The following is a 12699-nucleotide window of genomic DNA, read 5'->3' as shown; positions in this document are numbered from 1 at the left end:
ATTTTAACGAATAACGCACATGCCAAGATAGTTTAGTGAATTTGTACTACAAATTTGATGGCGCAAGGTTTTTCAGCAACAGGAGCAAGTAAAATACATTCCAGTAGCCGAAATTTCATACAAAGGAAACCAACGTTCGTTCTAGCCGTAATGATTATCAATATTTAGAACTATACTATATATACATATATCGACTAATGATAATTTTGACTTCTGTGCAATTCGTAAACGAGATAAAAGTGTTTATTTTGTCAACTCAGTTCAATGACGATACGTACATCTATATCTGTATGAGATATAGATAACCTTAATGTTAATATATATAGGTGATTACTAAATCTGTAGTTAGTTTGCAGTGGCAATTTGTAGCTCCGATTAGTGGTAAGCTCTTGATTCCGTTAAATTTTAAACATTTTTTATGAATGTAGTGTGAAAGTTTGTTCTGTTATTATACACACGATCTATGTTTAGAGTTATATTCTACGGATTAAACACAACATTGATAAATCTATTTTTTAATGAAAGACTGCTGTGATTTTACATGTAATTAATTTAGAGCGAAAGAAGGTAGAAAGTAAACAACAACAAAAAGAAATACAAACAAAAACTACAAACTTGAAACCAATTAGTTATATAATTATATAAATAAACAATTGAACTTTATCTTAAATAAATTACCAATTCTCCAAACAAAGTCCGATGTTCTATTTATTTATTTCATTTAACATGCGGACCTTCAAAATCATTTCAAAATTTAGCGCCACTATCGATATCGATTACCGACAGTTTTCTGCTAACTTCGATTTGTTGTGGTCATATTCGATATCGTGGCCGATAACTTCACACGATAATCGCATCTCATATATCGAAGAAGTGTTTATGTTTTGATTTGATATAAAGAAATATATAAATTGGTTTTGGTTTGAATGCATTAATTTAAGCATGATTTGCCGTTTGTGCCTGAACAACGTGAACGATACGGATACGATTCGGATATTCGAGGATGTCGGCCTTTCCCTAAATGTGGCCAATGTGCTGGCCAAATACTTTTGGTTTGAGGTAATTTCCTGGATTGTTATTTTGGTGGCATACGTAAATGTTTCAATTGCAGCCAAAAAGCGATGATCCCATATCCACGGTGATTTGTTTGACCTGCTGGAATCAGGTGAACGACTTTCACAACTTCTATGTGGCCGTGAAAAGTGCACATCGTTTGCTCACAGAAAGGTTTTCCCTGAAATCTGGCCAGGATCAGGGGAAACTAGAGCCCGATGAGGAACCAGAGCACCAGGACGAGGAGCAGGATGTGGACCACGAACTGGGCTTACATGCCAGCGACAGCGAGGCTGGTTCCTTCACCAATGAGCAGTTCCTCAGCGAAGTGATAGTGCAGCAGGAGGAGCAGACGGAATCCAACCCACCAGAGGAGCAGTTCATCAAAGAAGACCCTGCAACAGAACAGGATGAAGAACACGATCCAACAACCACAGCCACCTTACCCACAGAAGAGCGCAGAGAAACGCGATCAACCGCCAAAAGTAAAGCACATCATCCCCTGCCCTCTCCACCAGCTACTGAAAAATCGAAACCTCCGGCGAACAAATCGAGGGCGAAACGAAACCCGTGCAAGGCAGAAGGAACCCCGCAGAAAAGCAAACGCTATGCGGACTACAAACAGTGCATGCTGGATATCGATGCCAAGATCTCTGCCCACATGAGACTCACCTGCGACGTGTGTCACGAGGGGCAGGAGACCTTCCTGCAGCTCTGCAAGCACATGCTGCAGGAGCACCATCGCAAGGGGTATGCCATTTGCTGCAATAAGAAGTTCTACAAGCGCTCGTTTCTCACCGATCACATTGATCGTCACGCCGATCCGGAGAAGTTTAAGTGAGTGGTAAAGTGGAGTGAGCCAATCTAAAGCAGAAATCCCATGAGCCGAATCCATAACCAATAAGTAAATTTAATTACAGATGCACACAGTGCGACAAGCGATTTGCAGACAAACAGTGCCTGAGGAACCATGAGCTGCTGAAGCACCATCCGGAGGAGGAGAAGACTTTTATGTGCGAGCAGTGTCCCAAAAGATACACTAAGCAGTATCTATTGGATCAGCATCGCGTCATCCACAAGGAGCGCAATGTGGTGTGCGATCTCTGTGAGAGGAGGTACATTTTGGTTATACCCATCTTGAAGTTGTATCACTGATATTTTATTTTTCAAATAGATTTCCCAACCAATCCCTGCTTTGCACGCACGTCAAGATGGCGCATGGCAACTATGGCACTATGTGCGACATCTGCGCCCAGGTTATACGTGGACGAGCTGCCTTCCAGCGACATCAGCTGGAGCACGCTGGTGTCACGGAGCCCAAGGTTCAGTGCGACATCTGCGGATCCTGGCACAAGAACAAGCATAGCCTTAAGAAGCATGTGCGGCGACATAATGGCACTGCTGCTACCTGCGATCTGTGTGGAAAGGTCTCGCCCAATCGAAGCGCCATGCTGAGTCACCAGCGATATGTACATCTCACGGATAGGAAGCACGAATGCAGTGTATGCGGTAAGGCTTTCAAGAAGGCCATCACACTGAGGGAACACATGACCATGCATACGGGCGAGGTGCTATACAAGTGTCCTCACTGCCCGAAGACCTTTAACTCCAATGCGAATCAGCACACGCATCGTAGGAAGTGTCATCCCAAGGAGTTTGAGGAAGCACGGAAGGCACGCACCGAGAAACGAAAAGCCATCGGCGAGGAGACACCCAGTGTGTTGACCATCTCAACGGGCGAGGGCGATGATGTGGAATCTCACAGCATTCTGCTGACAAACACCGAGGAGGATCTTAAGAGCGATACCATCGAGTTCACTTTGTGTCTCAGTGCCGATACCACAGATTGAAACTGATTTCTATTTGAAATTGGTTAGATGTACTGGCAATTCAGTTAAAAATTGGCGACATGGGAATTCGAAGGATTTTTTCTGAAAAATGAAGTCAATTTCCAAAAGATTTTAGATAATTATCTAAATTAGATACACAACGTTTATTTTTAGATCCTTAGGCTAGCAGCGTTTAACAAAATAGACGGAGATTTTAAGTGGAATGTTGCTTTCAGTTTTGGAAACAGATACTAACCCCGTTCACAAATAATTTCCACAGCGTTGGGCTCCATTAAAACGGACTCCAAGCAGCGTTGGACAGCTGAGCCAAGAATCTCGTCCAGCAGGAAGTTCACTAGACTGTGAAACAAGTGTGTTAAGTGCCACATGTCTTTTAATTATCGAAGCTTACTCACTTTTCATCGCTTACAAATCGCCACAGATTCATTTGCAGATAATGGGCATCCACCTGAATCTGCTGGAGTCCGAATTTGCTAAAAGTTCTTAGCCTCACGCACTCCAAAAGTGTCTAAAAACAGAAATCACATAAAAAGCACTTCAATTTCATACATTTACTTACTTTTAGACCGATTTTAATGATGCCCATTATAATTGAGGCCTTGGTAAATTCTACTGAAGTGAAGATTTCCACTCGCTCCGAAAACAATCGATGTATGTTGGACACATAGCTGGATTCCAGCTGCGAAGGCGTGTAGTTTGACCAATTCGACCGATATTGTGGCTTTGATGTGGAAGCAAAGTTACTGAAATATGTTTTTCGGCTAGAATCACTGCTGGCTGTGGTGCGGAATCCAGACGTTGTATTCGTATTGGTCTCGTAAAGACTGGCCACCACCGTCTCGATGCTGCCGAGCTCCTCCACGACCCGCTTCATCACGGCCCGCACAGATCGCGGTTCCAGGCAGTTAAGCCAATCCCTTGTTTCCACGCTCTTGCGTAGCATTTGCGAGATATTCGTGCCCTGCAACCTCACATAGGCGTCCAATAGGGCTTGTGCCGTCTCCCGCATCTCTGCACATATCTCCGTTTCGTGCGTAAGTGTTGCACTGTTCTCCGAGTCGATTTCGTACAGATCATCCACCAGAGCAATCTAGGGATTCGATTTGTTAGGTAAGTCACACGTAGAAGAAGAGATATAAAGCTCACCAGTATGTGAACGCCCTGTTGCTCGAGTTCCAGACATGTTTTGGACAGCACCAGCAGTAGATTGGGTGGACTGGAGCTGGAGGCATCTCCGAAACCGCACATCACCTTGGCAATGTGACGCAGGAAGCCAATGAGTAGGTTCTCCCGAATGCCCTCTACGCACAGGGCGCCCTTGTGTTCCGCCTTGATGTTGAATGACCAGTCGGTGCGCAGGAATATGAGCAAGTCCTGCAGTACGCCCTTTATCTTCTCCACCATGGACACATAAAGGTTGCTGATTAGGTCACCGAGATTGAGACCAGCCGCTGCATCGCTTTTGGCGGAAACCAGGGACAGACGCACCGCACTCAAGCTGTCGGCAAAGTGATCCTTGAGGTTTTTGGCATGGGCATCGCAAAGTTGGTGGGCAGCTGAAATAATGATGGATACTGTGTTGCGCTGCACCTCCAAGCCGCGGCAGATATTTCGCATGGCCTGCAGGCGCCGATGAAGGCGATCCAGAGCGCGCAGCATCACCTGGGTGTCGCCGTAGCCAATGTCGGACTCAACGCGGTCCTGAACAAGAGTCAGATACTTTTCTATGTTCTGATTGAGGAAGACATTTAACTCCTGCAGCGCGTTCTCCTGGAAGTCATCGCTGAAAAAGGAATCGATAATACAACTCATTTAAGTTTATATTGAAGACATTGCTAATTTACCGCTCATGCTCGTAGTGCTTGGCCACAAACATGTCAAAGTAGCAGGTCACTACCAGCGCCAGATCGTTGAGGAAACCATCGATGCCCATGTCGACGAACTCCAGCATATCGCGCTCCGTTTGATCCTGCAGCATGACGATTTGCTCGTGCAGTCGTTTGCCCGCGCAAGTCAGCATTTCGCTGGCCAGATCCGAGGTCTTTTCGTCCAGCTGCAGGAGGAGCTCTCCAATTTCCGTCAAGGATTGCGCCGTGTTCCCCGCCCTTTGGAAGTCATTTCGCAATTGCTCCTTGAGATCTGCCATGATGGCGTCGCAGTCTCGCTGAATACCATCGAAGGAGGGCTGGCGACCGTACTGGGCGAACACCTTCTGGGCATGCAGGTAATCCTGTACAGCTTGCGCGTAGTTCTGTTCCTCAATTAGGGACTTCAGTTTGGCTGGCAGTGTGGAGAGAAACTGCAGCCTCTTGAGCAGCGAATGCTTTTCGGACAGGCGACATAGTTGCGATCTAGTGCCCTGCAGCGTTCCGGTGATTTGCTCACTGAAAGTCGTTATGGACTGCATCTTGGTCATCAGCAGATTCACATCCGTCTCCATCTGCTTGAAGTCATCCTTCATCCGGCGAATCGTATCCGTGGCGGAGATGAACTTGTTGTAGTTCTCGTAGACCAACGTCTGCATATCCGAGTGCAATGTCTGCGTGTCCTTGACCACCGCCGCCTCCGTATCCATAATTTGCTTCAAGGAGCAGTCCTAAATTCGTGAGTAATAGCCAGAATAAACAATTAATAGTTACAACTTTATCATTTTGGAACTCTTACCTTGAGCAGCCGTTCCAGATACTTTTCCGCATCGAAGTTGGAGCTGTCCATGTCGAAGGGATTGGCTTTGGTCTCAGCCATTTCTCAGAACTGTTTTACCACTAGTCTAAATAAATAAATAAACTAAATTTTGTGAACTTGTTGTTGCTGAAGACTTATCGGACTTTTTTTATATATCGATAGGTTAGGGCGTGTTGGTCAACGCAAAATTATTTGTTCACTCACAGCTGACTGCCAATATTGTTATCGATAACTTAAATGCGCCACAATATCATCTTTCAAACGGTGTGCATAGCCGAAATTTTTATTTCAAAGCTAAAATATTAAGTGATGCCTACATTAAATACAAATATTGTGTCTGTTGCAAGTGAATGAAAATTAATAAACAAAATAATAATTTGGACAGTAAAAAAACTATGCAGCATATTACTAAGATGGCCAAGTAATAATATTTTGCTTTATAAAAATTCAATTTGTTCGTATTGTTTTTTTTTTTTTTATATTACTAATGATGCAAATTTTTATGAGTAGTAAGACATTATTTGTGCAATGGGATAGTCAACCAGCAATAAAAATTACAGTGCAAGTTTTTGTTTTATTATCGTTCGTATTGTTTTTTTTTTTTTTTTTTGTTTTTATTTGAAGGCTCATAGGTGTGTGGTAAATTGGTATTAGATCGTGAGAGACGTGAAACTGAGACTAGCTCAATTTTGAAAGCTCTCTGAAATGTATATTTTAATCTTGGCTTTGTTATTGGGAAGCTCCCATTGGAAACTGATAAGGAAATTAATCATTTTTTTTAATAAATAGCATTATTGTTAAAAGTTTCATTAACTTGTATGCAACATGGAGCTATTACTCGCTGTTTTCTCACTAATAGTAACTCTGTGGAGCTCTTTTGTGGCTTGTGGTTGGTAACAACAACAAGTTATTTAACAAATGTACCTAATTACTTAACCATTTTGTAGATTGTGTGACGGACCCCGTGACAATGCTGTGCATTTTGGACCCAAATCACGGCAAATAACTTTGTGTGTCACCTTCTCAATAAAGCACAAAAGTAGAACACGATGTGGGCTTCTGTATCCTAAGTAATTCAACAGTCTCCCCAGACTGAGTTACGTGTGGCAAATCGCATTAAACATTCCACGCCCACCGCCTCCACACTACCAGACATCGTTTTTGTTACGGTTTCAATACCCTGTTCTCGGCTATATCGATACTGCAAAGCAGTTTGTAACGCTTATGGAATGATATCTTTTAAACTTTATTCATTAAACATCGTTAAATCATTTCAATTAAAACGTTTGCACTACAAACAATATTTTTAATGGGAATTTTCAGTCTCGTCACATAAAGATGATGAAGTTCTCTGTACTTCGGGCTGCGTCCCTTTTATTTTGGTGGGAGTTTGTCTGCCCGCCGGCGACCGTGTCAAGTTGAATGAACATGGACAAGTTGTTGCCACTTTCCGAGGGCCGAGAGTTCTCTGTGCTGTATCTCGCATCTGAGTCTCGCTTTTCGGCTGCTGTTGCCCCGTAATTTTCCCCTCGCTCCCTTCACTCGCACTATATTTTATCCTTGCTCCTTTCGCTCTCGTTCCTTTGCGGCGTCTCATTTCAAATACATTAACATTTTGACCTTTCGCAAAAAAGTTCGAGCTGTTGCCGGGGCCGAATTTAATTTCGAGTTGTGTGCAGATTGTGCAAATCACACGCTCTCCAATACCACCAGCCTCCCACTAGTATCAGGTGCACTGAAAGAAATGTATAAGAAGGTGTAACTTATTTGGAGTACAAGTTCACAATCTTTGATAATTTAAGCTTTCCATTGAATGGATTTCATATTTAGAGCAAAGGCTTCGTAAATTCTTCAACTTGTGGCTATTTTTTCTCAGTGCGCAAATGGCATTGCATACCTGCAGGCGCAGGATCCTTAGGTAGGATCCTAGCACACAGCGACACACACACACACACGCTTGTGTGTGTGCCGTGAACTTTGCTTTCATCAAACTGAAAATTGAATTTACGTAAGCCGAGCGAAATATAACAAAAAAGTGAAAAGCTGGAGGACGTGAAGGCGGTGGAAAGCGTCGAACGTGTCAAGGTCAAGTTGCCATTGTCCCAGGTTTTCCACACCTCACTTTCTCCTCCACCTTCACCTCCACCTCCACTCCTCCCCTCGCCTGCGTGCGCCACAGTGAAAGCTGCCCCACCACCCACGCTCAGCCCACTCATATGTTTTGTGCAGTTTGAAGTGCGCCAAGTCGTTAAATTAATTTCAGTGCACTCAAAAGCAGGAGCAGCGGAAACTGGAGCACACAGCCAGTGCTCATTTTAAACGGATTATGTGTACGGCATTGGAGTGGGCGGTGGGCGGAGTGCGGTGGGTGGGTGGTTGGGTGGCAGGTGGAGCAGTTTTGTGGGGGTGGCGTGGGTTCAGAGATTACTGGCAAGTGGCAAGTGGCCGGAGCGAACAACTGGAGTGAAGCTGCGTGAGTGGACAGCAAATGAAAGGCAAACAAGTCGAGCGCCATAACACACAGCTTTAAGCCAAAGTCAAAGGCTGGGTGGATTTTGCGAAAGGAAAGTGTGGGTGGGAAAACTCAAGTGGCATGGCTGATTTCACATCGAGCTTTTCAGCTGACACTCAAAAGTTGTTCGTCTGGAAAAAATTGCACAAAAGGGAAACAGTGAGAGAGTTTGAAATAAGTTCACTTTAAATGCCGCATTATTGGCAGCAAATCAAAAGCAATAAAGCAATTTAATGGACACATTTAACATGTTTTTATTAAATATTTTTTTTTTGTTTATTCTACAATTAAAATGATTTAAATTAACTTGAAACTATGGTAAGTCACTACTACAATTTAAATGGCTAATAAAAGCACAGGATGTAAATGTTATTGTTTTAATAGATAACAAAAAGGAAGATTTCTGCAAGTGCCAGTTGTAAAAACGAATTCATGTTTTCTACCTTTCCACTCTACTGATTTTGCGTAGCATGTTAATCATAACCCTTCGCCAATAAATCCGACATTAAATTTATGGTTGCATGGTTCTTAACCACGAGTTTCAGTGCGGCGATAAGGTTGTCAAGTGCGGACAGTTTTATCAGCCAAATGCAATTTAAATGCATTCGAAAATAAAAGCGCAGGGGAGCGTGGAAAACCGAAGGATGTGTGCCCATAAAACGAGGCACACGCATGTGGCATGCATGCATGTATGTGTGTGTGTGTGTATGTGTATGCATGATGCATTTCCCACGTTGAATTGGCTTGGGGCAAGCCATAAATCTGCACGCAAAGTGCTTCCGGCCTTTCAGCCGAAAATGCCTGATGATTCTACTTCTGGCCTCCGCTGGGGAGCTCTTTAATAGCGCCAAAGTGCCGGCCGCAGGTGTTTCACAGCCGTGGGCTGTGAATATTTTCCCTCCCCCGTTGCAAATGCAACTTCAGTTGACACTGCACCTGCAGCAAGCATTTCGCTGCAATGTAGCACTTTGTACATTTGCAGCTGTGTCGAGTGATAGGCAGTTGCTGGTTTCTATTGCCACTAGCTCTCTCTTTTTTGGCAAATGATTGGTTGGCTTTCTTCTGCACAGAGAAAAATATTGCAAATAATCTTAAAAAAGCCATAGGAAAAGGCTTTTCGTCACTACTAAACAACTACTTTTCAAGTTGCATGCTTACAATTTCAGATTATTTCGACATATTTTTTATAGATAAGCAGAATTTCTTTCTGTTTGGCCGCCCAACTTGCAACCTCCTCCAACGCCTTTTTGCTGCTGTCTGTTGGCGTTGTCAATTTTTTATTGCCCTTCGGCAGATGTGTTTGACTGGCGGGGCAAAGGGGGAATGGGGGGTGGGGCAGGATGCTGTGTGTATTGCGCTTTCGAGGTTAGCGGGTCACGTGCCGCACTCGACCTGCTCCTTCGACATTTGCTGCGACAAAATCAGCGCTGTGGCATCTTCGCCAGCAATTGAATTCAAATGAAGCCGGGCTAAAAAGGCTCCGACTGCCGTCTCCCCCTTACCCCCTCCACTCTCCAACGAAAAAGAATAAATGCGATGCCATAAATCAAGCATAAAAATTGACATTAATTTTGCCCATGAGAGGGGGGAAAACACCCGTAGATAGAGTGCGACAGAGGGAGGCAGGTGGGTGTGAGGGAGACGGAGCACTGCTTACGTGTGGCTCTTTTACGAATTCAATTCGCTGGCAAAGTGGAGGAAAGCAAAAGCTTTGCGCATCGATCACGCCCGGAATATTCAAGTGACAATCGGCCGGAAGGAGCCAGTCATCTCATCTGCTCATCAGCCTCCTAAGATTTTCCATTTTCCCACTCCCCATTTACCAACCGTATCGAATCTCAGGCGGAGTAATGGGCGAAAAAAATTGTTTGCCATTTAATGCGATTTGTTTGTGCATTAGCATGCGGTTTATTTGATGGGAAATTTTGCATTTGGCATCGGGCAATTAAAGTTCACCCCGTAACTATGTTTGTAACAATGTGTGGTTTTTGCAAAAATAACTAACTAATCAAACCGCAGTCACAACGGCCCAAAGTGCTGACTACAGTTGGGAAACTCGAAATGTGCAGTGAAACGAGATAGAAGCGTTTATGGTCTAATAATCAGCATTTTATGCCTAAATTTAGAGTAACAGTAGGGGTGTTGTTTTTAAAGGGGTTGATTTCGAGAGGGCATCTTAGTTATCGACTGTTGACAAAAATAACCGGAAACCGGCCGAAATTGATGGCCTAATGTTTGTGGGTCTTCGGTCACTTTCGCATTTTTATAGCATACTTTTCAGAGCATTGCTTTGTGTTTGCCCAGCAACGAAATGTTTACGTGTTTGAGTGCATTCTGTCGGACTTTATGGCCATCTGGGGACTGGATCTGGTTTATACTTCATTCTGAGAGCCCCCCCTCCCCCCCACACCCGTCATTGTAGCGTTTCGTCTGGCAAATGAATGCTATTTCTGTACGAAATCGGAGAATGGCCGCTGTCCACTGAAAGAAACTCCTTTGTCAAAGGTCGAGAGGTGAGGAAATTCAGTTGAAGTGCCACAAAAAGGCATTATTTCTTACGCCGTGAATGGATAAAGATCTGTTTGTGTCCTGCTCCATGTTAATAAAGGTATGTTTTTATAAGCTAGAGATCTAAGACTTTTATGTATATATATGTATGTATATATAAACTAGAATGTAGATATATATATTCCGACGTGGACAGAAAGCAGATGGGTGGCATAGGCCAAAGTTCTCACGTGGAAATGTGTGTTTGGGGGCGCAGGGTTTTTGGGGAAAATGCTCGACAATCGTGTCGCCACATGGAATCAACAGTTTACCTGGCTGGATACACCTGCTGGGAGCAGACTCAGCCGTCTGTTTTGGCTAAATGGCTTAAAGCCCGACCGGAGCTGACAACAAATACAGCTGGCGATGATAATGATGATGGTGTTGCTATTGCTATTGCTGATGGTGATGATGATGGTGATGGTGATGGGGAATGAAGGGGCAGTGCCACTTTGCAGACAGAGGCGCATGCACAACGGCAATTACTCATGGAAATAGTTCCTGTACAGGGAGCAGCAGGCTCATGAGTTACGGTTAGAGTTTCCGCCGCTCGCATACAGTTTCCCACAACCTCACCAACCACTCCCCCCTTCCACCCCTTGCCCCCTTTCCAGGGTAGTGCTTTGTTTATTTGTTTACTCTGCACTCCGTTTGCTCAAAATCAGAATTCCTGTTGCTGCGGCGGTTGTTATGCTGTTGATTTTCCACGGCCCAAATTGAAGCCGTTAGAGAGGTGAGGAGGGTCATGGTTGTTGAAAATGAGGGAAAACTCGGCAGATATGCTGGCTATCAATGGCCAGCAACATCATCATTTGCATCCAACTTACTTTTCCGCTTTTCCCCCGTCACTTTTTGGACATGTCAGCAGTGCGAAACAATGCTGAAAATGTAAACGAAATTCGAATATGGCTGATGCCGATTGTGATGCTTATGTGCTGTTTTATGCTGTTTTACGCTGCGTATCCTTGCTGCTTATGGCATCCTCGAGGCCACAGGACAATCAGCATGCATGATTTAACATTTCCCCAAAACAAACATCCAAAATGCCATTGCACACTTTGCGAGCGATTCCATCGCTCAAAATCGATTGAAAACTCCTTTAGACATATCTATAAGTGTTACTATATCTTATGTACCTTACTTACCCGTAACATAATTGCATGTTTTTGTATTTAAATAGTTTCCTAACAACATTTATATATTATTACTTAAGAAAATAAGTTATAAGGATTACTTTGCTCTGCACTAATTATATTAAATATCATGTTAATTGCAACACAAGTTAAACGTTTTAAAAGCGAGAATGTGAAAAAAGGAATGGTCCATGCTTCGTCAGAAAACATATGCAACACACACACATATGTCCACACATATGTGAATGCAGAAAAGGCAGACGCTGCACATAACTAACTGGGGACTTGAATTCGGTTTTGGGGCGTATTTTGCGCCAATTTCCATACAAATCTCTCACATGCACAGCTACACACACACACAAACACACACTGTCGATCGTAAATGGAAAACGGTTTGCATAGTTTCGACCAAAAAGAAGAAAAAAACTGAACCAAAACCCAGCAAACTCCGTATGAATGGAATCAAACAAAACAAAACAAAGCAAGGCCCACAAGGAAAACAAAGGACCACACATGCGAGAAAGAAAAACAAAAGCCCCAATAGGTGCCAGCACCAACAACAACAACAATAGCGACTGGTAGGAGCAACAATAAAAACGAATGGCAACTGAGGCTGAGAGCAAGGAGAAAATTAAAAAGTAAACACAAAAATTCACGTGCTTCGCATGCAATAACACTAGTGGTGGCCATAGAGAGAGAGAGAGAGGCAGAGTGACGAAATGGTTGTAGTGGGTGGCAGGGAGAAGGCGAATCACTTGTGCGTCTGCGCAGTGAGCCAAGACAGTGTGAACGAGCGAGAGGAGCGTAGTGCGCGTGAGCCGAATAGCGAGAGGGAAGGCAACGCAATTTGTGTGCTGTATGGGAATTTCTCTCTGGCGAAATTTTGTTTACCGTTATGATGACGTATGCCGTTAGTGTA

The 12699-nt window shown here is 43.8% G+C and overlaps 2 protein-coding genes across 2 annotated transcripts; one reads left to right on the top strand and one right to left on the bottom strand.

Annotated features, from left to right (window-relative positions):
• Positions 1-863: 863 nt before the first annotated feature.
• Positions 864-2929, top strand: LOC122612552 (transcription factor grauzone). Its single transcript, XM_043786255.1, has 4 exons — positions 864-1059; positions 1112-1890; positions 1974-2168; positions 2228-2929. The coding sequence occupies exons 1-4, from the start codon at positions 943-945 to the stop codon at positions 2901-2903; spliced, it is 1767 nt and encodes a 588-aa protein (XP_043642190.1). The 5' UTR covers positions 864-942; the 3' UTR covers positions 2904-2929.
• Positions 2930-3012: 83 nt separating this feature from the next.
• Positions 3013-5731, bottom strand: LOC122612551 (vacuolar protein sorting-associated protein 51 homolog). Its single transcript, XM_043786254.1, has 6 exons — positions 5568-5731; positions 4748-5499; positions 4050-4686; positions 3463-3993; positions 3299-3411; positions 3013-3242 (listed from the first exon to the last, which is right to left on the bottom strand). Exons 1-6 carry the CDS (start codon positions 5646-5648, stop codon positions 3134-3136), a joined length of 2223 nt encoding a protein of 740 aa, XP_043642189.1. The 5' UTR covers positions 5649-5731; the 3' UTR covers positions 3013-3133.
• Positions 5732-12699: the final 6968 nt, after the last annotated feature.

This window comes from Drosophila teissieri, chromosome 2R (genome assembly GCF_016746235.2).
Source record: "Drosophila teissieri strain GT53w chromosome 2R, Prin_Dtei_1.1, whole genome shotgun sequence".
In the NCBI taxonomy this organism is placed as follows: Eukaryota; Metazoa; Arthropoda; class Insecta; order Diptera; family Drosophilidae; genus Drosophila; species Drosophila teissieri.
Note: the sequence above shows the minus strand (reverse complement) of the source record. Positions and strands in the feature narration are given on the sequence as shown.

What these genes read in the sequence shown, in the direction of transcription:
- LOC122612552 (XM_043786255.1), top strand. Translation starts at nt 943, where the DNA reads ATGATTTGCCGTTTGTGCCTGAACAACGTGAACGATACGGATACGATT. An exon ending in CCAAATACTTTTGGTTTGAG is followed by an intron (nt 1,060 to 1,111) that starts GTAATTTCCTGG and finishes TTTCAATTGCAG; the next exon opens with CCAAAAAGCGATGATCCCAT. An exon ending in TGCGATCTCTGTGAGAGGAG is followed by an intron (nt 2,169 to 2,227) that starts GTACATTTTGGT and finishes TTTTTCAAATAG; the next exon opens with ATTTCCCAACCAATCCCTGC.
- LOC122612551 (XM_043786254.1), bottom strand. Translation starts at nt 5,648, where the DNA reads ATGGCTGAGACCAAAGCCAATCCCTTCGACATGGACAGCTCCAACTTC. An exon ending in ATCTGGAACGGCTGCTCAAG is followed by an intron (nt 5,500 to 5,567) that starts GTAAGAGTTCCA and finishes TCACGAATTTAG; the next exon opens with GACTGCTCCTTGAAGCAAAT. An exon ending in AAGCACTACGAGCATGAGCG is followed by an intron (nt 4,687 to 4,747) that starts GTAAATTAGCAA and finishes TTCCTTTTTCAG; the next exon opens with CGATGACTTCCAGGAGAACG.